This window comes from Bufo gargarizans, chromosome 1 (assembly GCF_014858855.1).
Source record: "Bufo gargarizans isolate SCDJY-AF-19 chromosome 1, ASM1485885v1, whole genome shotgun sequence".
Lineage (NCBI taxonomy): Eukaryota > Metazoa > Chordata > Amphibia > Anura > Bufonidae > Bufo > Bufo gargarizans.
The window spans coordinates 505,339,232-505,366,283 of record NC_058080.1 but is presented as its reverse complement, the minus strand read 5'-3'; the positions used below and the strand labels follow the sequence as shown (position 1 = coordinate 505,366,283).

Below are 27,052 nucleotides of genomic sequence, written 5' to 3'. Positions count from 1 at the left end.
GCTTCAGCAAGTATATGTGTGAATAGGGATTAGGGAAGATGCTGAGATCCGGCTATACCTTAAAGTGAGATACAGCCGGATCTCAGCATCTTCCCTAATCCCTATTACACAGCCACCTAATCCTATCTGAGGGGTCTGTAGCACAAGAAGGTGAAAGTACATATCGTGGGGCGTGTATCTGTATTAGACAGAAGGTAGGGATATGTATCTTGTGTAGTTTGGGTATTAGGGAGAGTAAGGGGTATATATCTAGTGCTGATACAGAGCCGCTCTTCACCTACACGTGTATCAGCACTAGATATATACACCTTACTCTCCCTAATACCCAAACTACACAAGATACATATCCCTACCTTCTGTCTAATACACATACACACCCCACGATATGTACTTTCACCTTCTTGTGTTACAGACCCCTGTACAACTTAACAATCTTCTTTAATACACAGATATTTATTCATACATTTCCTACACTGGCACAAATGCGTTGCCAGTGACCAACACGTAACCGTCGCAAGTGCATGAGGAGCTGCGGATGTGGCGGCGAGGTCCGAGGGGTATGTAAGGGTGGGAGATCCGGGAGGGGGGGGGGCCCATAAATTTTTTTTGCTATTGGGCCCAGTCATTTCTAGCTACGCCCCTGATCCCCAGTGATATATTAATAACCTATCCTAAGGATAGGTCATCAGTATTGCACCCCAGAAAAACCCTAGAAAAAAAAAAACAGGCCAGATGTAAATTCTCACCAATGGATTAGCATAAGTACATGTGGAGATCATACAAGCATATGGCCTATGTCAGCCAACTAATTTGAAACTTGTGATTTTGAAATTGCCAAAAAATCTTAGAAACATACATGCTTGGTGGTGATTGGAGCACACTTTCTTGATTTTGCCAATCTATTTGAGAATGTAGAGCTAGAGTAAATGTATAAATGGTAATTGCCATTTATTAACCAATGTGTACAAAAAGCAGCATATCAGAGGTGGAACTGTATGGTCTACAAGTCACCAATATTAGGAAAAGCTTTAACAATTAAGTAGCAGTAAGAACCTCACAATTAAGAGCAAATAGACCTAATACAGCTAAATAGTTCATACATATATATAGCAGATATAATGGATACCTTTACCTAATATTTCCAGGAAGATTATGCAAGGCCTGCTGATATTGATGAAGGTTTTCTGACATAAATATGCTATGACAGCATGCAGAAGGCAAAGTATGGTTACTTTCTAGGTTTTATTTTCAATAACTAAAATGTCATTGATCATTATGGCTGGAGTTAACATTTATAGATGGTTTGGTTTCCTTGATCCCTACTTTTTGATGTATGAGTTTTTTGAGTCCTCCTTTAACTTCCTGATTCCTTAAACTGTATATAAGAGGATTCAGAAGTGGGGTTACCACACTATAAAGGAGAGACAGCAGCTTGTCATGATCTGGAGCATCACTAGTCTTTACTCGAACATATGTAAAAGCTCCAGTTCCAAAGAATAATGTGACAGAGATAAAATGTGAGGCACAAGTAGAGAAGACTTTCTTTCTCCCTTTATTGCTGCTAATGCGCCTAATAGCAGCAATGATACGTCCATAGGAATAAAGTACCAGAGCAAAGGGTAACGGTAGGACAAGAAAACCGGTGACAGAAACAGAAATCTCATTAGCAGAAACATCAGTACAGGCCAACTTCAGCACTGGAGGGATGTCGCAGAAAAAGTGGTTAAGAAGGTTAGGGCCACAGTAAGGAAGGGAAAAGATAGAGGCAGTCTGTCCAAGGGAGATCAGGTTGCCAGAGACCCAACAGGCGGTGGCCATTTGTAAGCATGTAGATTTGTTCATTAATGAAAAGTATCTCAAAGGGTTGCAGATGGCTACAAAGCGGTCATATGCCATTACAGCAAGAAGAAAGCACTCAGTAACACCAAGGGTGAAGAAGCAATACATCTGTGTGCAACAGCCATAGAAAGAGATTGTCTTTCTCTTGTCCACAAAGGTGTTGAGCAGTTTGGGGAGGGTGACTGTAATGTAGCACATCTCAAGGAAAGAGAGGTTGCGGAGAAAATAGTACATTGGTGTGTGAAGAAGGGAATCCAGTGTGACCACAGTAATGATCGTTAAGTTACCCAGAATAGTAAATATATAGATAAAGAGGAAAAGGGGGAAAATAAATAACTGAATCTTTGTGTTAAAATTGGTGAATCCCAGGAGGATGAACTCATCAATATTGGACTGGTTTTCTGGAAACTTGTAACTTGTGGATCTCATCTAGACACATAACAGAGAGGGATACAAAATTGAAAGCATATTAAAGTTCTGTTACACTAACATACAACCAACAAGACATGTATTTATAAAAATTAAGCAAGATAAATAAAAAAATTAATTAATTATACCACCTCTACGGGTATGTGTACGCGGTATGTAATTACACCCAAATAAAAAAATTCCCTAAATAATTTCTAGTATAAAGACACACAAGTAAAAAGATGATGACGAAATAAGGCTATGAAATAAAATAAAAAAGTATAATATACATTGGGTATCAATTTTAATAGTTTTTTTTAAGATATCTTCTTGCTGTTATCATATGGAATTCTTTATTGTTTACTTCCAAATAAAAATTTGCCCTTGGTCATGTAATGGACAAACAAGTGTGTTACAATAGGGGTGAAGCTGAATATAGCAGGGCTGTGTCTGGCCGTGATTCACAGTGACAAAATTCACATCAAATAGCACAGATTTTCCCGCAGATTGGCCGAAAAAATCACCCTTTGAAATGAAATCTGCAACAAATTTGCTGTGGATTTCAAATCTGTCAAGTTATGTCCAGATTTTATTGCTGAAAATGTCCACAGCATGTAGATGAGATTTCTGAAAATCGAATCCACTTTGCTGGTACTGTAAATGCTAGGATTTTCTGCACACTGATCCGCAGAGTTTACGCCACATGTGGCTGGGAGCTTTCAGGACCGACACTGCAGATGCAGTTTAGAAGACTTTTATATTTCAGTGTTAGAGCTGTGTCTTGTTAATGAGTCGTACAGCGTTGTGTCCACCACATAACCAGATTTGTATTGACTGGAAGTTTCCATCCATTTTCCAAGTTACCAAGCTGAGATTTCCAAAACTGTAATCTTGAAAAACTGTATTATAAAATGGGACAGATTTTCAGTATAAAATGAACTGGCTTTATTTGCTGCCCATACAGCAGCCATTAAGGTTTTTTATTCTGCAGCATAGGTTTTATTCTGATCTAAAGTGTAAAAATAATCTACACAAAAAAGCCAAACAGGCTAGATACCTAACTTGACCCAGATAATTGTGACAAAATAAAATATAACTTTTAATAGTAATCTGTTAAAACACATAAGTGAACCAAACAGGTATTAAAATAAATAGTTCCCTGTGTATTGAGCATGTTTGTGTTTTATTTCTGCTGGCAGGGTTGTGCACCTTCCCTGCTGCAGTAACACACTTGCTCATAACACTCCACTGATTGCCAGTTACTTCACTGGCTCTTATATGGAGCTAAAACTGCCTCTTAAACATATGACATTCCTCAAATACACAGGTCACAGAAAACTAAAACCTAGAAACTGCCCCCGGCATCAGGTGTAATGGGCAGCTCGCCCCTGAAGAAGCAAAAGGCGAAAACTAGGTTGGGCAGATCGATGTGGTTGAATGCATTTTATTTCAATACTTGTTGTCATACTTCCATTGTGAGTACAATAAATATTTTTATGATTATACCTTTGGTGGTACTTCACTATGTGCGCAAACCTCTAACTTCCACAGAAGGATAATTTTGGAAAGGGTTATCCCTGTTGGGTACTCTGATGTTTGGCTGCATCTAAAAAGACTGGAATAATCTTTGTATGCATTTGTCGAATTCGGCAGGGCGATCACCTTTATGTAGAAACCGACGATTAATGTGAACAGAACCCACTTCACACGGAGATCAGCAGCGACAATATAGAAGACAAAGACAACGTAACAGAGAACTTTTTATCTTCTGACTCCAGTACCTTAGGGTTGATTCTGCATCTTAGGGAAGTGAGCAGTACTGAATGTTGGAACCAGTTCACAGCCACAAGCTGCTCTTCTTATGTCTTCCTTAATAACTTTCCCAGCTTCACCCCTGTGACGAAAATAACCTCGCCACTGGGTTTTGGAGGGGCCTAGTTTGCCAGCCTCTTGCCTCAGGATTATGGCCCATATACTAACTTTGAAGGAGAAGACAGACGGGCCGAACAGCCTAAATCTGTGGAACTGTTTTGGGGAGGAAAGCCATGCTTGCGGTTGGTCAAATGTGACTTCCATGGAATTCGGGAACCCCTGCTCGGATCTGGGTGACTTTTGGATATGTTGTTCACCCAGATCAGAGCTATTCATGGATGTATAAATAATGGGGATATGTGGGGTTTTGAGGTGTTTTCTGTGTTTTGGGAAAAATGTTTGTTTTCTGCCGGTGAGTGATTAAGTTAGCCCATTATGTTTGGTAATTGTATCACAGGCAGAGCCTATTGTGTTTTGGTAATTGTATTTTGTTGATTGCGTCAAAGACAATGCCCATTGTATTTTGTTGATTGTGTTACAGACAGAGGGAAGGGGGCTTTGTGTACAATTGCTGGGAAGGTTTCAATACTGTAAATGTATGTGATTGGCTAATACATAAACTGTCACAATTTTCTACAAGGTCCCCAGGGGGAGTGGCTGAAAAATAACCCATTAAAGAGTTCCTGTTTTACATTCAACATAGAGCCTTGTCTCATGTGTGTGGGGATTGCTATATGCTGTATACTCCCCTGGCTATAACCCCTAGCTCTTGTAAGAGCTGTTCCTGTTCCTTGTTCCTGTGGTGGTTACGGTGTCGAGTGGAGTGCTTGGAGCCCTTGGGAAGCACTAGGAGCATCCATCAATGAAGGTACCCAGTCGGGGTGCCAGGAGATCCGTTACAACCCCCTTCTGGTTCCCCATGTGCTTATCCTTACTCTGGTTACAGTGACCTGGAGGGGTGGAGATGTAGTGGCTATGGGTGGTAGTAGTAGTATTCACAGTTCACACCTTGGCTCTCTCTAAGCCATGCAGTGACTGGAGGGCACACCCTTTCTTCTCTCGGGGCACACCTTGGGCTTTCTGACGCTCCTGCCTGAGGTTAGGTTGCATGCCTTACATGTAGTGGCGTACCTACCATATAGGCAGACCACGCAGCTGCTATGGGGCCCGTGAGGAAGAGGTGCCCACAGTGGAGGAGAGGCCCCGCCCTCTAATTGCTCCTGTCTATCTTTCTAAAGCTAAAGGACCTTTGATGATGTCATCACAGATCCTGTAAGGGAACTGCACAGTGTAAAGTGTAGTTCCCAGGTTAAAACAGTGCATCTGCCAGGACTTGTGATGACATCAGCAAAGGAACTGCACCAAAAATGGTGTAGTTCCTAGGTTTGAAAGGTACATCTGGCAGGACCTGTGATGACATCATCACAGGTCCTTCAACCCCTAACAGCAAGAATTAGAAGTTCACAATTAGCTTTGCATTGATCCATACAGAATGGAATGGAGTGGCAAGAGAAGGTCCTCCACTTCTCGTCATTTACCCCCCAATACCCTGTTTTTACTCATTGCTCACCCATGTATAATACTTCAGACATTTACAGTGTCCACTACCTCATGTACCTCACACACATAGTGGTAGAAGATAGACCACGGCACTCTGTTGCTGATGTATCAAAGATATTTTTTTATTAGTTCATCGTTATAGCATTCGTCCAGAAGGTGAATACAAAGTTACTGGCCAACGTTTCGGTCAACACTAGACCTTGATCGCGCCCTGGTATGAACATAGATCAAAGAATCGTGTAAACATACAGTACAGACCAAAAGTTTGGACACACCTTCTCATTCAAAGAGTTTTCTTTATTTTCATGACTATGAAAATTGTAGATTCACACTGAAGGCATCAAAACTATGAATTAACACATGTGGAATTATATACCTAACAAAAAAGTGTGAAACAACTGAAAATATGTCATATTCTAGGTTCTTCAAAGTAGCCACCTTTTGCTTTGATTACTGCTTTGCACACTCTTGGCATTCTCTTGATGATCTTCAAGAGGTAGTCACCTGAAATGGTCTTCCAACAGTCTTGAAGGAGTTCCCAGAGATGCTTAGCACTTGTTGGCCCTTTTGCCTTCACTCTGCGGTCCAGCTCACCCCAAACCATCTCGATTGGGTTCAGGTCCGGTGACTGTGGAGGCCAGGTCATCTGGCGCAGCACCCCATCACTCTCCTTCATGGTCAAATAGCCATTACACAGCCTGGAGGTGTGTTTGGGGTCATTGTCCTGTTGAAAAATAAATGATGGTCCAACTAAACGCAAACCGGATGGAACAGCATGCCGCTGCAAGATGCTGTGGTAGCCATGCTGGTTCAGTATGCCTTCAATTTTGAATAAATCCCCAACAGTGTCACCAGCAAAGCACCCCCACACCATCACACCTCCTCCTCCATGCTTCACGGTGGGAACCAGGCATTTAGAGTCCATCCGTTCACCTTTTCTGCGTCGCACAAAGACACGGTGGTTGGAACCAAAGATCTCAAATTTGGACTCATCAGACCAAAGCACAGATTTCCACTGGTCTAATGTCCATTCCTTGTGTTCTTTAGCCCAAACAAGTCTCTTCTGCTTGTTGCCTGTCCTTAGCAGTGGTTTCCTAGCAGATATTCTACCATGAAGGCCTGATTCACACAGTCTCCTCTTAACAGTTGTTCTAGAGATGTGTCTGCTGCTAGAACTCTGTGTGGCATTGACCTGGTCTCTAATCAGAGCTGCTGTTAACCTGCGATTTCTGAGGCTGGTGACTCGGATGAACTTATCCTCTGCAGCAGAGGTGACTCTTGGTCTTCCTTTCCTGGGGCGGTCCGCATGTCAGCCAGTTTCTTTGTAGCGCTTGATGGTTTTTGTGACTGCACTTGGGGACACTTTCAAAGTTTTCCCAATTTTTCAGACTGACTGACCTTCATTTCTTAAAGTAATGATGGCCACTCGTTTTTCTTTACTTAGCTGCTTTTTTCTTGCTATAATACAAATTCTAACAGTCTATTCAGTAGGACTATCAGCTGTGTATCCACCTGACTTCTCTACAATGCAACTGATGGTCCCAACCCCATTTATAAGGCAAGAAATCCAACTTAGGCTACTTTCACACTAGCGTTCGGGTTTCCGTTCGTGAGCTCCGTTTGAAGGGGCTCACGAGCGGACCCGAACGCAGCCGTCCAGCCCTGATGCAGTCTGAATGGAGGCGGATCCGCTCAGACTGCATCAGTCTGGCGGCGTTCAGCCTCCGCTCCGCTCGCCTCCGCACGGACAGGCGGACAGCTGAACGCTGCTTGCAGCGTTCGGGTGTCCGACTGGCCGTTCGGAGGCGTGCGGATCCGTGCGGATCCGTCCAGACTTTCAATGTAAGTCAATGGGGACGGATCCGTTTGAAGATGCCACAATGTGGCTCAATCTTCAAGCGGATCCGTCCCCCATTGACTTTACATTGAAAGTCTGGACGGATCCGTACGAGGCTATTTTCACACTTAGCTTTTTTTTGCTAATATAATGCAGACGGATCCGTTCTGAACGGAGCCTCCGTCTGCATTATTATGAGCGGATCCGTTCAGAACGGATCCGCCCGAACGCTAGTGTGAAAGTAGCCTTATTAAACCTGACTGGGCACACCTGTGAAGTGAAAACCATTTCAGGTGACTACCTCTTGAAGCTCATCAAGAGAATGCACACTGCAAAGCAGTAATCAAAGCAAAAGGTGGCTACTTTGAAGAACCTAGAATATGACATATTTTCAGTTTCACTTTTTTGTTATGTATATAATTCCACATGTTTTAATTCATAGTTTTGATGCCTTCAGTGTGAATCTACAATTTGCATAGTCATGAAAATAAAGAAAACTCTTTGAATGAGAAGGTGTGTCCAAACTTTTGGTCTGTACTGTATATGTTACCGAAAGGTATAAACAGAGTAGTAATCAACGTCATGTGGTATCATGTCAGGTGGCAGTTGATTTTTTATCATTATTAATTACTATCAGTTTTGTCAAAACTGATAGTAATTAATGATGATAAAAAATCAACTGCCACCTGACATGATACCACATGACTGTTTTGTTGGCATAAGTGTGAATAAAACACTGAAGTTTGTGAGTTACAAACTGGTCTTTGCCTGTATATTGAGTCAGTTTGTCCTGTCTACCAGAGCGAATCCCCACAATTGGTGGAGGGTGCGGGCAAGAGCAGTGAGGCTGGCGTGAACGCCAAAATATCTTTTGGTTTGCATTTTTGGGCACGGTTGTATGTCATATATCAAACCAGCGGTATTACAACCCGTGTCCCAGGACAAAATGGAGGCTGTTGTGAAGGCCCTCATGGAGGCTAATCTGCAGCAGTGAGAGACAAACCTGCAACAACGGGAGGCTAACAAGCAGCAGCAAGAGACCAACCAGTTGCTGCTACAACACGTGATGGCTTTGCAGACAGAAGGAGCAACCCCAAGCGCCCACGATGCACGGAAGGCAGTCCGTGCGGCGATTCCTAAGATGACACCCGCAGACGACATCGACACCTACCTGGCGATGTACGAGAAAGTGGCCACAACGGAGAAGCTACCCCGAGACCAGTGGGCTGAGGTCTTCACTCCGTTTCCGGCATCTAATTCCCAGCGGGTGTATTCTATTTGCTGGACGATCAAGCGGCCGACTACAGCAAAGTAAAGGGTGAGATTTTGGCAAGACTGGGGGTGAATGTGTTGGTCCGGGCCCAGCGGGTACATCTGGTTGAAATGTTTAACAAAACACTAAAAACCATGTTAAAAAGGGTGGTATCTAAAGATGGGAAGGACTGGGACCTTCTTCTGCCCTATCTCACGTTCGCTGTGCGAGAGGTACCCCTACTGGGTTCTCGCCCTTCGAATTGCTATATGGCAGACATCCTCGTGGTTTGTTGGACGTAACCAAAGAGGTAACCCACTCCGCATAAAAGTCCTTGAGTATGTTACCAAGATGCAACAGCGGATAGAGACCGTTTTGACTCTTGTCAGGGAGCATATAGAGGCCACTCAGTGAGCCCAGAGTCAGATCTATAATCGGCAGGCTCGGTTCCGGATCTTTTTCCCAGGAGATTGGGTTTTGGTTCTGGTGCCGACCGTGGACAGTACTTGAAAAAATTGGAGAGGTAAATTACAAGGTACACCAGCCTAGGGAGGCGAAAGCCGGAGCAGGTGTACCATGTGAATCTATTAGGCCTCTTTCAGACTGGCATTGCGGGAAGATGTGCGGGTGCGTTGCGGGAACACCCGTGATTTTTCCGCGCGAGTGCAAAACATTGTAATGCGTTTTGCACTCGCGTGAGAAAAATCAGTGCATGTTTGGTACCCAAACCCGAACTTCTTCACAGAAGTTTGGTTCTGGGATCGGTGTTCTGTAGATTGTATTATTTTCCCTTATAACCATGAATACAGAATGCATAGTAAAATAGCGCTGGAGGGGTTAAAAAAAAATATTTAACTCACCTTAGTCCACTTGATCGCGTAGCCCGGCATCTCTTCTGTCTCCTTTGCTGAACAGGACCTGTGGTGACTTCACTCTGGTCATCACATGATCCATCACCATGGTAAAAGATCAAGGTTGCTAGGAGACGATCGGGATGGAGATCCCGATCATTATCATTATTATTTTCCCTTATAACATGGTTATAAGGGAAAATAATAGCATTCTGAATATAGAATGCATAGTAAATTAGCGCTGGAGGGGTTAAAAAAATAATTAAAAAATTTTTTACCTCACCTTAGTCCACTTGATCGCGCTGCCCGGCATCTCGTCTGTCTCCTTTGGTGAACAGGACCTATGGTGACGTCACTCCGGTCATCACATGTTCCATCACATGATCTTTTACCATGGTGATGGATCATGTGATGACCGGAGTGAAGTCACCACAGGTCCTGTTCACCAAAGGAGACAGACGAGATGCCGGGCAGCGCGATCAAGTGGACTAAGGTGAGGTAAAAAATTTTTTACAATTTTTTAACCCCTCCAGCGCTAATTTACTATGCATTCTGTATTCAGAATGCTATTATTTTCCCTTATAACCATGTTATAAGGAAAAATAATAATGATAATGATCGGGGTCTCCATCCCGATCGTCTCCTAGCAACCGTGCGTGAAAATCGCACCGCATCTGCACTTGCTTGCGGATGCTTGCGATTTTCACGCAACCCCATTCAAGTGATGCGTGAAAATCACAGCTCATGTGAACAGCCCCATAGAAATGAATGGGTCGGTATTCAGTGCGGGTGCAATGCGTTCAACTCACGCATCGCATCCGCGCGGAATACTCGCCCGTGTGAAAGGGGCCTTAGTGTTGATAGAGCACTGGAGTGCTCGGGGGCACGGGCCGAACACATCGGGATTTTCGGGTATAATGGAAGTCAATGGGAGAACCCGAGCATTAAACCAGGTACCCCCTGCTATGAAGAAGGGAGGGTGCCTGGTTCATAGGAAAATGTCAGAAATTTATTAAAACAACACAGAAATGGTTCTGTAACAGCATGGGGAGAATGTCTGGATGCATCTTGGACACGCAGGTCGCTGCTGGGAACGGTGTTGTCCGAATAGTATGCCACGTTTACAGACTGACAATAATACGCACAAAACCAAATTAAAAAAATGTATAGGAAAAATTCTTTCCTGTATATTTATTTGTATATAAAGTGCAAGTGCTGCCAAAAATTACAAGGAAGAGGCACTCCAATACAACCTGTATATCACATAAAGGAGCGCCTCATTCACATTGTGGAACAATTGTTCATGTAGTTGAACTCCTACACTCAAAAAGCTTATGCACTAAGTGAAAGCGCTGCTAAAAATTACAAGAAACCGGCACTCCAATACACCCTTTATTACACATAAAGGAGGGCATCATACACACCCTTGAAAAATTATGATTGATGGCTTGCTGGTGGCCCTCAAAAACATTTGGATCAAGGGCCTACTGATCTGACCATTTAAAACATTATGGGTGAGGGCCTGCTGCCGCTTTGGTGACTAGTTAACCTGGGGCCGATTGCACGTCCCCGTGACGGCGAAGATCCATTTGGATGTCTGGCCTATCAACTTTCGATGTTCTTGTCAGCGCAAACAATTCCAACTACGGGTAACGGGGAATCAGTGTTTGATTCAGGAGAGCGAGCCTGAGAAACGGCTATGGCTACCACATCCAAGCAAGGCAAAACATACAATGCAACAGCACTTTGCAAACCAAATAAAGTACAAAAATGAATTATATTGCTTATGCTATACTTATAAATTAGAGATGCTTGGCAAATCATTTTGTACAAAATTATTTGAGCCCGTCTGCCGCACATCAAGGCGATCTCTGTAAGATGGGAACCTAACACTAAGTTTAACCTGTTAAGTGCCATGACAGCGATCATGAAGTTCACAAGGTGTAGGTTCCGCATGCATGCTGGGCCCCCTCAGGGACTACAAGTACCAACATGCATGCTGAGCAAACCAAGCAAGGCAGCATGCGCTCACATTCCCTATTAGGTATAATTAGGTGAGGGCCTGCAGGTGAGCTGACCCAGTAAAAGATTTTAGGTGTGGGCCTGCTAGTGAGCTGACCCTGTAAAACATTATATGCAAGGGCCTGCAGGTGAGCTGACCCTTTAAAAAATTATATGTGAGAGCCTTCAGGTGAGCTGACCCTGTAAAAGATTAGAGTTGCGGGCCTGCTGGTGAGCTGACCCTGTAAAAGATTTGAGGTGCAGGCCTGCTAGTGAGCTGACCCTGTAAAAGATTTGAGGTGCGGGCCTGCTGGTGAGCTGACCCAGTAAAATATTGTAGGTGTAGGCCTGAAGCTGAGCTGACCCTCTAAAAAATTATATGCGAGGGCCTGCAGCTGAGCTGACCCTCTAAAATATTATATGTGAGGGCCTGCAGGTGAGCTTACCCTGTAAAAATTATATTTGAAGGGCATAAATGCGAGGGCATTATATGTGATAAATAAGCATGTTGATATGATGGAAGAGAAGTAGGAGGATGAGAAAAGGAAGATTCAACCATATACCCTTGTTTGTGTTGGAAGGGGTGCATGGGAATACAGTGTATTCTGTACATTATAAACAACACATTTAAAGTGCCTTTATGTTCAGCCGCTTTCCTCTGGTGGAGTCGAGAAGTCATGGTCAATCTAGGCCTTGTTCATTTTTATAAAAGTAAACCTGTCAGCATTTTCAGTTGACAGGCTGTTATAATGCCATCAGCAGCACTAAAAACCCACTCAGACAAAACGTTGGCAGCAGGGCAGGCCAGCACCTCCAAAGCGTAGAGCGCCAGTTCGTGCCACGAGTCCAGCTTGGACGCCTGGTAGGCCGCGCATCAGTGTGAGGGGGCTGGTGGGGTGTCATGAAACTGTCCCAGGCTTTGGAGAGTGTTGCCCTGCCTCTGTTGGAACTGCTGTGTGTTCCCCTTGTCTCCCCTCCTCGGTTGGCCAAGGAAATATGGACTCTGCCGCCAGCGTTGTCAGATGGAAATTTTTGGAGCAATTTTTCAACAAGGATCCTCTGGTATTGCACCGTTTTGCTCGTCCTCTCCACCAGAGGAATGAGAGATGAGAAGTTCTTTTTGCAGCGGGGGTCTAGAAGGGTGAACAACCAGTAATCCGTATTGTCTAAAATGTATATAACGTGCGGGTCACGGGAAAGGCAGCCTAACATGAAGTCAGCCATGTGTGCCAGAGTACCAACAGGCAAGACTTCGCTGTCGTCATCAGGAGGGTCACTCTCAATCTCCTCATCCTCTTCCTCCTCTTCTGCCCACCCACACTGAACAGATGGAATTAAACTTCCATGGGTACTACCCTCTGTAGCAGAGGCAACCACCTCCTGCTTCTCCTCCTCCTCCTCTTCATCGTCCAATTTGCGCTGAGAAGACGAACTGAGGGTCATCTGGCTATCACCCAGTGTAATGTCTACCCCCATTTCCACCTCTTTCACATGCAAAGCGTCATCCTTAATTGTGAGCAGCGAGCGTTTGAGTAGACACAGAAGTAGGATGGTTACGCTGATAATTGCGTTATTGCCGCTCACAATCTGTGTTGATTCCTCAAAGTTTCTTAAAACCTCACAGAGGTCAGACATCCATGCCCACTCATTGCTTGTGAATAGCAGAAGCTGACTGGAAAGGCGACGACTATGTTGCAGCTGGTATTCCACTACTGCCCTCTGTTGCTCACAAAGCCTGGCCAACATGTGGAACGTGGAGTTCCAGCGCGTGCTCACATTGCACAACAGCCGGTGAGCTGGCAATTTCAAGCGCTGCTGCAGTGTTGACAGACCGGCTGAAGCTGTTGGTGACTTGTGGAAATGTGCACACACGCGGCGCACCTTCACCATTAGCTCAGGCAAATTGGGGCAGGTTTTGAGAAACCACTGAACCACAAGGTTGAAGACGTGTGCAAGGCATAGGATGTGTCTAAGCTTGCCGAGCTCCAAAGCCACCACCAAGTTTACGGACATTATCAGACACAAACATGCTTGGTTCTAGATTGAGTGGCGAGAGCCACAGCTCAGTCTGGTCTTTTATCCCCTGCCACAGCTATGCGGCGGTGTGCTGTTTGTCCCCTAAGCATATGAGCTTCAGCTCGGCCTGTTGCCACTTCCCCACTGCAATGCATCACTGCTTCCAGCTACCGAGTGATGACTGATTGGTGCTGCACGTGGATAATTCGGAGGTGGAAGTGGAAGAAGAGGTGGAGGAGGAGAAGTGGGGGTTGGAGCCACTAACGTAGGTACTCACGAAAACCCTGATCGATGTAGGGCCCGCAATCCTTGCCGTCAGTAGCACCTGTGCCATCCCAGGGTACGACTCGCTCCCAGCTTCCACAACATTCAACCAGTGTGCCATCAGGGAAATGTAGCATCCCTGACCGAATGCACTTGTCCATGTGTCCGTGGTTAAGTGGACCTTCCCACTAACTGCGTTGGTCAGGGCACGTGTGATGTTACGGGACACATGTTGGTGTAAGGCGGGCACACCTTGAAAAATAGTGGCGGCTGCGTAATGCGGGACGGCCGCCGACATCAGGCTGCGGAAGGCCTCAGTGTCCACTAGCCTAAATGGCAACATTTCCATGGCCAGTAAGTTGGAAAGCTGCGCATTTAGTGCTGTGGCCTGTGGATGGGTGGCTGGGTATTTTCACTTGCGTTCAAAGGCTTGGGGTAAAGACAGGTGGACGCTGCGCTGGGACATGGAAATGGATGTGGTCGCTGATGGTGCTTGCGAAGGTCCAGGTGCAGGACAGGAGGCATCCGGACCTGCGCCTTCAACAGTGGATTGGCCAGCACGTAACATAGGGGAAGAGGAGGCAGTGGTGTGACCCGCAGACACAGATTGTGGACCCAGGTTTTCGTCCCACTTATTATGGTACTTGGATGCCATGTGGCGGATCATGCTGGTGGTGGTGAGGTTGCTAGTGTTCATGCCACGACTCATTTTCGTATGACACAGGTTGCAAACTACTTCTTTTGTCGTTCGCACTTTCTTCAAAAAAGCGCCAGACTGAGGAACATCTACCCCTTGGTAAGGGAGATTTCCACAAGAGGGCGCTCCGTGGAACAGCTCGCCTTTTTAATTTTAAATGTGATATATTCTTGAAAGTATGTCACACATACAGTAGCGTAGGATTTGGAAGTCCTACTGTAGGATTTGGAAGTGTATGTGCAAAAAAATTTACAACAGTATTTGTAATGAGGAAACGTTATACAGGACAGGTACCACAGGTAATGTCACAGTTCATAGTGTCTACAGAAAAACTGCACTAGATGTCACTGATATTTTAGGGATGCGCACATTTTAAACAGGAGATGTGGCGCGGATAATTTAACAGTCCGCAGCAGACACCATCTACGGAAAAACTGCACTGGATGTCACTGATATTTTAAGGATGCGCACACTATAAACAGGAGATGTGGCGTAGATAATTTAACTGTGCGCAGGGGACACCGTCTACGGAAAACCTGCACTGGATGTCACTGATATTTTAAGGATGCGCACACTTGAAACAGGAGATGTGGCACGGATAATTTAACTGTCTGTAGTGGCCATTTACACAGTATTTAGCACAGGATACACTTAAAATATATATTGCTGCTGTCACACACAGTAGTCCTTTAAAGGACTTTTGGGTCCCTGAAAAGTTTTCTGTACAAAAATCTTCCTATTGCACTCCCCACACTGTTCCTTCCTATGCAAAGCTCTCCCTCACACTGAGCAATTTAGTGCAGATTGCGCTACAAAAATATATTGCTGCTGTCACACACAATAGTCCTTACAAGGACTTTTGGGTCTCTGAAACGTTTTTGTACAGTTATATTATTCGATTACACTCCCTACACTCTCTGTCCCTTCCTATACTCAGCACTCCCTGATTTAGAATGAGCTTAACACGCGTCATTGTGTGCTATATAGCACCCGATGACTTGTTCCGGCCAGCCAATCACTGTAATGCCAGTAGCCAACATGGCTACTGGCATTACAGTGAGGGTAGTACTTACCTGCACGTTTATTGGCTGCTTAGCAGCTGCAAAACATGCGGGGAGGAGACTAGAGCATTGCGCTCGAGCACATGCGGTTCTCGGCCGAGTACCGCCATGTGCCGAGCATAGCGATGCTCGAGCCGAACTGGTATTCAGCCGAGCATGCTCGCTCAACACTAGAATCTACTCAAACCGTGGAAAGATAGGGAAACCTGTACTGAAGTCAGCCCGCAGCCAGGTTTTCTAGGGGAAGAGGTTTCAGCCCCTCTGTCTGAAGCAAGGGAAGCGGCTGCCACAGTAAGAATTTCGGCATGACATGGTCGCTGACACTTCAGCTTACCTGGTTGATATTGTCATCCACAGTACCGACTGGGAAAGTCATATACCCAAAGTGCAGGCTGTAGTGGACTCCCTTAGGCTGGACTGACCGCTAACCCAAAGAAATGCGCGATAGGGTTAGAGGAGACTAAACACCTGGGGTACATCATTGAACATGGAGTTATCAAACCCCAAGTAAATAAAAAATAGAGGCGATTTGGAATTGGCCCCAACCTGTCACCACAAGGCAAGTAAAATCGTTCCTGGGAATGGTGGGTTACTATATGAGGTTCGTTACCGATTTTGCCACTTTAGCGGGGTCCACTGAAATGACCAGGCGGAAGAGGCTTTTTCCTCATTGAAGTTGGTTCTGTGCGGGTCACCAGTTTTGGTGACGCTTGACTTCAAGAGAGAGTTTGTGGTACAGACCGATGCCTCTGAAGTAGGTCTCGAAGCTGTACTCTCTCAGTAAATCAATGGGAGGAACATCCCGTTGTTTTCCTGAGCCGCAAACTCACCCCAGCCGAGACCAGGTACAGTATAGTGCAGTGAGAGTGCCTGGCCATCAAGTGGGCACTCAAGTCTCTCAGCTATTATCTGTTAGGAAGAAAGTTCTGTCTGGTGACAGACCACTCCCCTCTCAAGTGGATGAGCCAGGCCAAAGAGAGGAATGCTCTGGTCACCAGATGGTTCTTGTCATGACAGAACTTCAAGTTCTCAGTTGAACACAGGGCAGGCCACTTGCAGGGAAACGCAGATGTTCTGTCCTAGGTACACTGTCTGGCAAGTGTTCACCCCCTCAGGGTTGAACAAAGGGGGGAGGTATGTAGGAAGGTGCAAGGGACCGTCGTTGACGGAAGGTATGTGTCACTGAGGTTCCTGGCCTCGGTGGAGTAAGAGCCAGTTTTCATGTGTCAGCAGCAGTTGCTGTTTGACACCTTGCTATTTAGTATAGCTCAAATAGCTGATCCGGGACGGCTCTTACTGGGAGTAGTCAAATTGCTGGGTGGGTGACTACTCCCCACGTTCCAGGCCGGGTCTTGACTGGCCTATATAAAAAAAAACAGTCAGCAGTGTCAGCTGGTGGTAATTAAAACTTTTTGGTCTAAACTTCACTCGTCATGTTTGGAGGAAAAAGAAGGATGAGTTGCATCCCAAGAACACCATTCCTACTGTGAAGCATGGGTGTGGTAACAGCATGCTTTCGGGGTGCTTTTCTGTGAAGGGGATAGGACGACTGCACTGTATTAAGGAGAGGATGAATGGGGCAATTTATTGTGAGATTTTAAGCAACAACCTCCTTCCCTCAGTCAGAGCATTGAAGATGGGTCGTGGCTGGGTCTTTGAACATCACAACGACTCAAAGCACACAGCCAGGATAACCAAGGAGTGGCTCCGTAAGAAGCATATCAAGGTTCTGGAGTGGCCTAGCCAGTCTCCAGACCTACATTCAATAGAACATCTTTGGAGGGAGCTGAAACTCTGTGTTGCTCAGCGACAGCCCCGAAATGTGACAGATCTAGAAGGGATCTGTGTGGAGGAGTGGGCCAAAATCCCTGTTGCAGTGTGTGCAAACTTGATCAAGAACTACAGGAAACGTTTGACCTCTGTAATTGGAAACAAAAGCTTCTGTACCAAATATTAACACTGATTTTCTCAGGTGTTCAAATATTTATGTTCAGCAGTGCAACAAATAAAATTGATTTCTTGATTTTTTTTGTGAATGTGAATTTCAGCCCCCTCCATGATTTCTAAGTGGGAGAACTTGCAAAATCGCACGGTGTTCAAATACTTCTGTTCCTCACTGTACAGCAGTGTACTGATATGTGAGGTACGAGGTATAAAAGATATAGTGTGTACAGATATATAGTATATACAGCAATGTACTGATATGTGAGGTACGAGGTATAATATATGCAGTGTGTATAGATATATAGTATATACTGCAGTGGTCTGATATGTGAGGTACGAGCTGTAATTTATACCTCATACCTCACATTAATACACTGCTGTATTAACTATATACCTGTACACACTACATCTATTATACCTTGTACCTCACATGTCAGTACCTGCTATATATACAATATATCTGTACACACTGCATCTATTATACCTTGTACCTCACATATTACTCTACTGTATATACTATATACCTGTAAACACTGCTTATATTATACCCCGTACCTCACATATCAGTACACTACAGTATATACTATATACCTGTACACAGCAGTACTCTGCTGTATATACATAAATCTATACACACTGCATCTATTATACCTTGTACCTCACATATTACTCTACTGTATATACTATATACCTGTAAACACTGCATATATTATACCCCGTACCTCACATATCAGTACACTACAGTATATACTATATACCTGTACACAGCAGTACTCTGCTGTATATACATAAATCTATACACACTGCATCTATTATACCTTGTACCTCACATAACAGTACGCTGCTGTATATACTATACATCTGTACACACTTTATCTATTATACCGCTTTTGTAAAACCAATCCGGCCCTGATGGCATAAATTATAAAACGCAGCTGCAAGCATAGTTCATAGAGCAAAGGGAGAGACCTGGAATGGGTAGTGGGAGGCTCTATAAAAAGGGAATGGGGGCCCAATTTAAATTCTTGCTATGGGGCCCAGTGATTTCTTGTAAATTTTGTTTTTATTAGTTTTAACAAAGAAAAATACAACTTTTATTAACAGTGCACATGGTTCCGTTCACCATTACAATCAAAGTAATAAAATAGCAGTAATCAATCAAGAAGAAAGCATTATTGATATAAAAGTAATAAATATTTCAAATAAAGAAAAAAATGCACTGGGGTAATAATTCTAATGAATAAATGGGGCCCAGTGATTTCTATGTATGCCCCTGCTTACATGAGAGATGTTTGGCAGGGTATAAGGCAAGAAGTTAGGATGAGGTGCCAGCAGATAGATAATGGTGGCAATAAACAGGCCTAGTTTAGTGATAACAAAGAGCAGTCTTTTTACTTCGGATAGTGGGTGACGTAGTACAAGCATATATCAGGCACAGTTCTGAGGTATTTTATAGAGCTTGTATTTTCCAATGGCTTTATATAGGCAGTGGCAATGATGGCAGTAGTAGTCTGCAATGCAGCAGTGGTGGCTGTGCTTGCACACTATGGGAAAAAAGCGCAATTCTATGTGCGCTCCCACAGTTCCGGCTACCAGACAGGCAGATATTTTTTCCTATATTTTGCATGCACAGCCACCGATGTTTAATGTTACATCTTGTCCTTCTTGGTGTTGCAATTTCAATGTTGAGGAGTGAATTTGGAAACACTGGCCATGGCTATCAATTCTATCTTAGGGTTCTTCTATGTGATTAAATTATTTAAAGTATTAAATTATTATGAAATATAAAATTAATTTAACTAATCATTTTTACTCATTGTCCCACTCTAAAAACCTAATAATTCTAAAAAACAAAAACAAACAAATGGTGTTTGTGAAAATGATTTTAAAAAGTACAAAAAAGTCATAAAAAAGAGATTCAAAATCACCAGCAAAAAAAAAAAGTTTCACTAACCACCATAAGCATAAAATTGCTAAAAGTCGTTAAGGCTCAAAATCTATGCTGTATTCTACATCAACATCTTCATCTGTATCCTTCTGTCCGTCCTATTTGCTTTCACTCTCTCTTAAAACTGATATTGGCATGGTCTGCATAGCTTCTCTCATCTGCAGGATAGCTGTAATGTTATACGGATGTTTATTTAACATGATCACTTGAACCTATATGGTCTTTTGAGGTCACGGCATATATCAAATTATCAATCGGCAAACTTGCAGAGGGGTCAGATGAAATTACCTGGAATTATGGTGCATTCAGTTTGCCAATAAGGTAGTTTTCCTACTTCAGCAAAGGTGCAGGTTTAGTGATTACATCTGCTTTAAACCCATTAATACCCAGCACAATGACTTATGTATGAATTATAGACTAAATTTCCTATCTCTTTGTGTAGACTTAAAATACAGAGAGGAAACAAGATGGTCATCAGATATTTTAGCAAATTGTTTTCTAATTATAACTGCAGGAAAGTATGAGTACATGACTAATGTGCGGGGACATAGCGTGCAGTGAAAAGCTGACCGTGTACCCAGCTAAAACCTGTACACGCTAATTTCATATTACAGAAAATATAGAGATTGGAGAATTGCTTACATACAGGTACATCTCAATAAATTAGAATATCAACAAAAAGTTAATTTATTTCAGTAATTCATTTCAAAAAGTGAAACTTGTATATTATATAGATTTATTACACACGGAGTGATCTATTGCAAGCATTTATTTCTTTTAATGTTGATTATTATGGCTTACAGCTAAGACTACTTTCACACTAGTTTTTTTTGCGGATCCATCATGGCCTCAAAAACCCCAAATTAACACAGATCTCCAGACCAGACTCCAAAATTAATAGACTCCAGACAGACCGCCAAATTAATACAGACCTCCAGACCAGACACCAAAAGTAATACATTCTTCCAGACCAGATCTCAAAATGAGTCCAGATCTCAGATCAGCTCCTGGAAAATTCATACAGACCCAAAGTCAGACCCAAATTCATTCTGACCCTAGAGCAGCCCCCAAATTTATACAATCCTCACTGCTCTTGGTTTAGCATTGTGTCCTGGCGCCAGTGCTGCACTAGGTTCTGACAGCGCACAGCGCCAGGTCATAGTGTGCCTCTATGTACAATATGTCCTGTAGCTGTGCACTGCCAGGACATAATCCATAATCCTTCATATGTCTTTTGGGGTATGTCTTTAACAGATTTGCACATCTAGAGCCTGAAATGTTTGCCCATTCTTCTTTGCAAAATAGCTCAAGCTCAGTCAGATTGGATAAAGAGCGACTGTGAACAGCAATATTCAAGTCTTGCAACAGATTCTCAATGGGATTTAGGTCTGGACTTTGGGCCATTCTACACATGAATATGCATTGATCTAAACCATTCCATTGTAGCCCTGGCTGTATGTTTAGAGTCATTGTCCTGCTGGAAGGTAACCTTCGCCCCAGTCTCAAATGTTTTGAAGCCTCTACCATGTTTTCCTCCAGGACTGCCCGGTATTTAGCTCCACTAATCTTACCATCAACTTTGACCTGCTTCCCGGTCCCTGCTGAAGAAATGCATCCCCACAGCATGATTCTCCCACCACCATGTTTCACAGTGGGGATGGTGTGTTCAGTGTGATGTGCAGTCTTATTTTTCCACCACACATAGTGTTTAGGCCAAAAACTTCAACTTTGGTCTTATCTGACCAGAGCACCTTCTTGCCACTCTTCCATAAAGGCCAAATTTGTGGAGTACAAGACTAATAGTTTTTCTGTTCACTGCACCTCCTTCAGAGTGACCGTGGGACTCTGAGCTGATTCTCTAATGAGTGCTCTCCTTGCTTGTGCTGTCAGTTTAGGTGGACGGCCATGTCTTGGTAGATTTTAAGTTGCGCCATACTCCTTCTATTTGCGGATGATGGATTGAACAGTGCTCAGTGAGATGTTCAGGGTTTGGGATATTTTTTATAACCTAACCCTGCTTTACATTTCTCCACAACTTTGTTCCTGACCTGTCTGGTGTGTTCCTTGGTTTTCGTGAAGCTGTTTGTTCAACAATGTTCTCTAACAAACCTCTGAGGCCTTCACAGACCAGTTGTAGTTACACTGAGAATAAATTACAGGTGGACTCTATTTCCTAATTAGGTGAATTCTGAAGGCAATTGGTCACACTGGATTTTATTTAGGGGTATCAGAGTACAAGGGGCTTAATACAAATGCACGCTACACTTTCCAGATTTCAGTTATTAAAAAGTTTGAAAACCAGGTATCATTTTCATTTCACTTCATACATACCTGCTACTTTGTGTTGGTCTATCACATAAAATCCCAAAAAAGTATATTTAGGTTTGTGGATATAACGTGAAAAAATTTGGAAAAACTTTTTCAAGGCACTGTACTTGCCTATTAATTCCAGTATTAATGGAAAATATTTGTAATAATTCATTTCACATAAATGTTAACTTTTCTAAATGTGTCCAACTGTCTGAAAAGTGAAATTTGCAAACCCCTATAGTCATAATTTACATACAAATTAAATTCATTACTTTCTACTTAATTTGCAAGTACAGAGCTGCACAATTTTGCTGGCTTTAGAGTTGAAATCTCCCTTAAATTCTTGCTCACAAAGTCAACACACAGATGGACCTAGTGATTTCCATCCTTACATCAAGCATAGTACAGTAATATGTAGAAAAAGCAAAGTATTTCTCAATGCCACAAAAAAAAAGACATTGACTGCACATCCAAATGGTACACATTTATTTATTGCGGCTAAGCACAATGTATAAACATGATGGTCTTAGTGAAAATGTTTAAGCCCACTTGCCAACATCACATTAACCTCTTTCATGTGGGTCCCTGCACTGTTGGGTGTGGTACCACTTGACAGCTGCCACTGCCTCAACATAGCGCCTATTGGTGGCGGTGTTGGGCAAGCCGGCAGCCCAAAAGCACCTCCTCTGCTAGGCTACACTCCTTTGGCTCTGGACCACACCACTCCACATGCACAGTACCACAGCAATGACAACTACCATGTAGTACCACACCACGTGAACAGATCACAAAACCTCACCAGGGCACAGAATACAAATATGCCACTAATATAGAAAAAATTTAGAAAAAAAGACATGCACCCCAGATCCCTATATTAGGCATTAGAGATAAGAAAACCAGTCAAGATTAGTTTCAGGTCCAGTTTGCCGAATTTTTTAAAAAGTTGCTCCTATTGCCGTGAAAGTTGGTACACTGATGAGCAAAAGGGTAACAATGTTTTAAACTTTTGACTTTCAGGATCCATATTTCGCCATCTACTACAGCTTTGAACATGAGACTACCATCATTTTAGATAATCATCTTGGCTATTTTATGCATAAACTAGACATTAAGCCTGTTACAATAATGGGCGCTAGAACAGTAGTGCTGGCACTGTTATGGGGGATACCTGTGGTTGACACTGTTATGGGGGGGTACCTGTGGATGACACTGTTATGGGGGGGTACCTGTGGATGACACTGTTATGGGGGGTACCTGTGGATGACACTGTTATAGGGGAGTACCTGTGGATGACACTGTTATGGGGGAGTACCTGTGGATGACACTGTTATGGGGGAGTACCTGTGGATGACACTGTTATGGGGGGGTACCTGTGGATGACACTGTTATGGGGGGGAACCTGTGGATGACACTGTTATGGAGGGGAACCTGTGGATGACACTGTTATGGGGGGTACCTGTGGATGACACTGTTATGGGGGGGTACCTGTGGATAATACTGTTATGGGGGGGGTACCTGTGGATAATACTGTTATGGGGGGGTACCTGTGGGTGACACTGTTATGGGGGGGTACCTGTGGGTGACACTGTTATGGGGGGGTACCTGTGGGTGACACTGTTATGGGGGGGTACCTGTGGGTGACACTGTTATGGGGCTGGTTTGTGGCTGACACTGTTATGGGGCTGGTCTGTGGCTGACACTGTTATGGGGGTATTTGTGGATGACACTGTTATGGGGGTATTTGTGGATGACACTGTTATGGGGGTACCTGTGAATGACAGTGTTATGGGGGGTACCTGTGGATGACACTGTTATGGGGGGGTACCTGTGGATGAAACTGTTAATGGGGGGGTACCTGTGGATGACACTGTTATGGGGAAGTACCTGTGGATGACACTGTTATGGGGGGGGTACCTGTGGATGACACTGTTATGGGGGGGTACCTGTGGATGACACTGTTATGGGGGGAACCTGAGGATGACACTGTTATGGGGGGAACCTGAGGATGACACTGTTATGGGGGGTACCTGTGGATGACACTGTTATGGGGGGTACCTGTGGATGACACTGTTATGGGGGGGTACCTGTGGATAATACTGTTATGGGGGGGTACCTGTGGATGACACTGTTATGGGGAAGTACCTGTGGATGACACTGTTATGGGGGGGTACCTGTGGGTGACACTGTTATGGGGGGTTACCTGTGGATGACACTGTTATGGGGCTGGTCTGTGGCTGACACTGTTATGGGGCTGGTCTGTGGCTGACACTGTTATGGGGGTATTTGCGGATGACACTGTTATGGGGGGTACCTGTGAATGACAGTGTTATGGGGGGTACCTGTGGATGACACTGTTATGGGGAGTACCTGTGGATGACACTGTTATGGGGGGGGGAACCTGTGGATGACACTGTTATGGGGGGGAACCTGTGGATGACACTGTTATGGGGGGTACCTGTGGATGACACTGTTATGGGGGGTACCTGTGGATAATACTGTTATGGGGGGGTACCTGTGGGTGACACTGTTATGGGGGGGTACCTGTGGGTGACACTGTTATGGGGGGGTACCTGTGGGTGACACTGTTATGGGGGGGTACCTGTGGGTGACACTGTTATGGGGGGGTACCTGTGGGTGACACTGTTATGGGGCTGGTTTGTGGCTGACACTGTTATGGGGCTGGTCTGTGGCTGACACTGTTATGGGGGTATTTGTGGATGACACTGTTATGGGGGTATTTGTGGATGACACTGTTATGGGGGGTACCTGTGAATGACAGTGTTATGGGGGGTACCTGTGGATGACACTGTTATGGGGGGGTACCTGTGGATGAAACTGTTAATGGGGGGGGTACCTGTGGATGACACTGTTATGGGGCTGGTCTGTGGCTGACACTGTTATGGGGAAGTACCTGTGGATGACACTGTTATGGGGGGGGTACCTGTGGATGACACTGTTATGGGGGGGGTACCTGTGGATGACACTGTTATGGGGGGAACCTGAGGATGACACTGTTATGGGGGGAACCTGAGGATGACACTGTTATGGGGGGTACCTGTGGATGACACTGTTATGGGGGGTACCTGTGGATGACACTGTTATGGGGGGGTACCTGTGGATAATACTGTTATGGGGGGGTACCTGTGGATGACACTGTTATGGGGAAGTACCTGTGGATGACACTGTTATGGGGGGTACCTGTGGGTGACACTGTTATGGGGGGGTTACCTGTGGATGACACTGTTATGGGGCTGGTCTGTGGCTGACACTGTTATGGGGCTGGTCTGTGGCTGACACTGTTATGGGGGTATTTGCGGATGACACTGTTATGGGGGGTACCTGTGAATGACAGTGTTATGGGGGGTACCTGTGGATGACACTGTTATGGGGGAGTACCTGTGGATGACACCGTTATGGGGGGGTACCTGTGGATGACACTGTATGGGGGGGAACCTGTGGATGACACTGTTATGGGGGGGAACCTGTGGATGACACTGTTATGGGGGGTACCTGTGGATGACACTGTTATGGGGGGGTACCTGTGGATAATACTGTTATGGGGGGGTACCTGTGGATAATACTGTTATGGGGGGGTACCTGTGGGTGACACTGTTATGGGGGGGTACCTGTGGGTGACACTGTTATGGGGGGGTACCTGTGGGTGACACTGTTATGGGGGGGTACCTGTGGGTGACACTGTTATGGGGCTGGTTTGTGGCTGACACTGTTATGGGGCTGGTCTGTGGCTGACACTGTTATGGGGTATTTGTGGATGACACTGTTATGGGGGTATTTGTGGATGACACTGTTATGGGGGGTACCTGTGAATGACAGTGTTATGGGGGGGTACCTGTGGATGACACTGTTATGGGGGGGGTACCTGTGGATGAAACTGTTAATGGGGGGGTACCTGTGGATGACACTGTTATGGGGCTGGTCTGTGGCTGACACTGTTATGGGGAAGTACCTGTGGATGACACTGTTATGGGGGGGTACCTGTGGATGACACTGTTATGGGGGGGTACCTGTGGATGACACTGTTATGGGGGAACCTGAGGATGACACTGTTATGGGGGGAACCTGAGGATGACACTGTTATGGGGGGTACCTGTGGATGACACTGTTATGGGGGGGTACCTGTGGATAATACTGTTATGGGGGGGTACCTGTGGATGACACTGTTATGGGGAAGTACCTGTGGATGACACTGTTATGGGGGGGGTACCTGTGGGTGACACTGTTATGGGGGGTTACCTGTGGATGACACTGTTATGGGGCTGGTCTGTGGCTGACACTGTTATGGGGCTGGTCTGTGGCTGACACTGTTATGGGGGTATTTGCGGATGACACTGTTATGGGGGGTACCTGTGAATGACAGTGTTATGGGGGGTACCTGTGGATGACACTGTTATATGGGGGTACCTGTGGATGACACTGTTAATGGGGGGGTGCCTGTGGATGACACTGTTATGGGGCTGGTCTGTGGCTGACACTGTTATGGGGCTGGTCTTTGGCTGACACTGTTATGGGGGTATCTGTGGATGACACTGTTATGGGGGGTACCTGTGGATGACACTGTTATGGGGGGTACCTGTGGATGACACTGTTATGGGGGGTACCTGTGGATGACACTGTTATGGGGGTACCTGTGGATGACACTGTTATGGGGGGGTACCTGTGGATGATACTGTTAGGGGGGTACCTGTGGATGACACTGTTATGGGGGGGTACCTGTGGATGACACTGTTATGGGGGGGTACCTGTGGATGACACTGTTATGGGGGGGTACCTGTGGATGACACTGTTTACGGGGGGTACCTGTGGATGACACTGTTTACGGGGGTACCTGTGGATGACACTGTTATGGGGCTGGTCTGTGAATGACACTGTTATGGGGCTGGTCTGTGGCTGACACTGTTATGGGGGTATCTGTGGATGACACATAGCATCTTATGCTATGTGTCATCCACAGATCCCCCATAACAGTGTCGCTGTTTAGTGTGAATGTAATGGCAGCGGGGCCCGGTCACTGTATTGCACCGGCCCCGCTCAGAGTAGTAATACTTTGAATAACTGTAATAATAATAACGATCTTCACTTCTTCACTTACTACATGGTGAGGCAGGAGGCCGGGCGGGTGGCCAGGCACTGGCAGCGTAACTCACTACGTCATGCGCCTGCGCCGCCTGCTTCATTCATGCAGTGGGCGGAACAGGGGCGTCACTTAGGGGGTTACGCTACCAGTGCCTGGC

The 27,052-nt window shown here is 44.9% G+C and overlaps 1 protein-coding gene across 1 annotated transcript; it reads right to left on the bottom strand.

Annotated features, from left to right (window-relative positions):
- Positions 1-1,263: 1,263 nt before the first annotated feature.
- Positions 1,264-2,268, bottom strand: LOC122928443 (olfactory receptor 10A7-like). Its single transcript, XM_044281280.1, has one exon. It carries the CDS (start codon positions 2,266-2,268, stop codon positions 1,264-1,266), a length of 1,005 nt encoding a protein of 334 aa, XP_044137215.1.
- Positions 2,269-27,052: the final 24,784 nt, after the last annotated feature.

Excerpts from the sequence above, each read along its gene's own strand:
- LOC122928443 (XM_044281280.1), bottom strand. The coding sequence starts at position 2,268 with ATGAGATCCACAAGTTACAAGTTTCCAGAAAACCAGTCCAATATTGAT.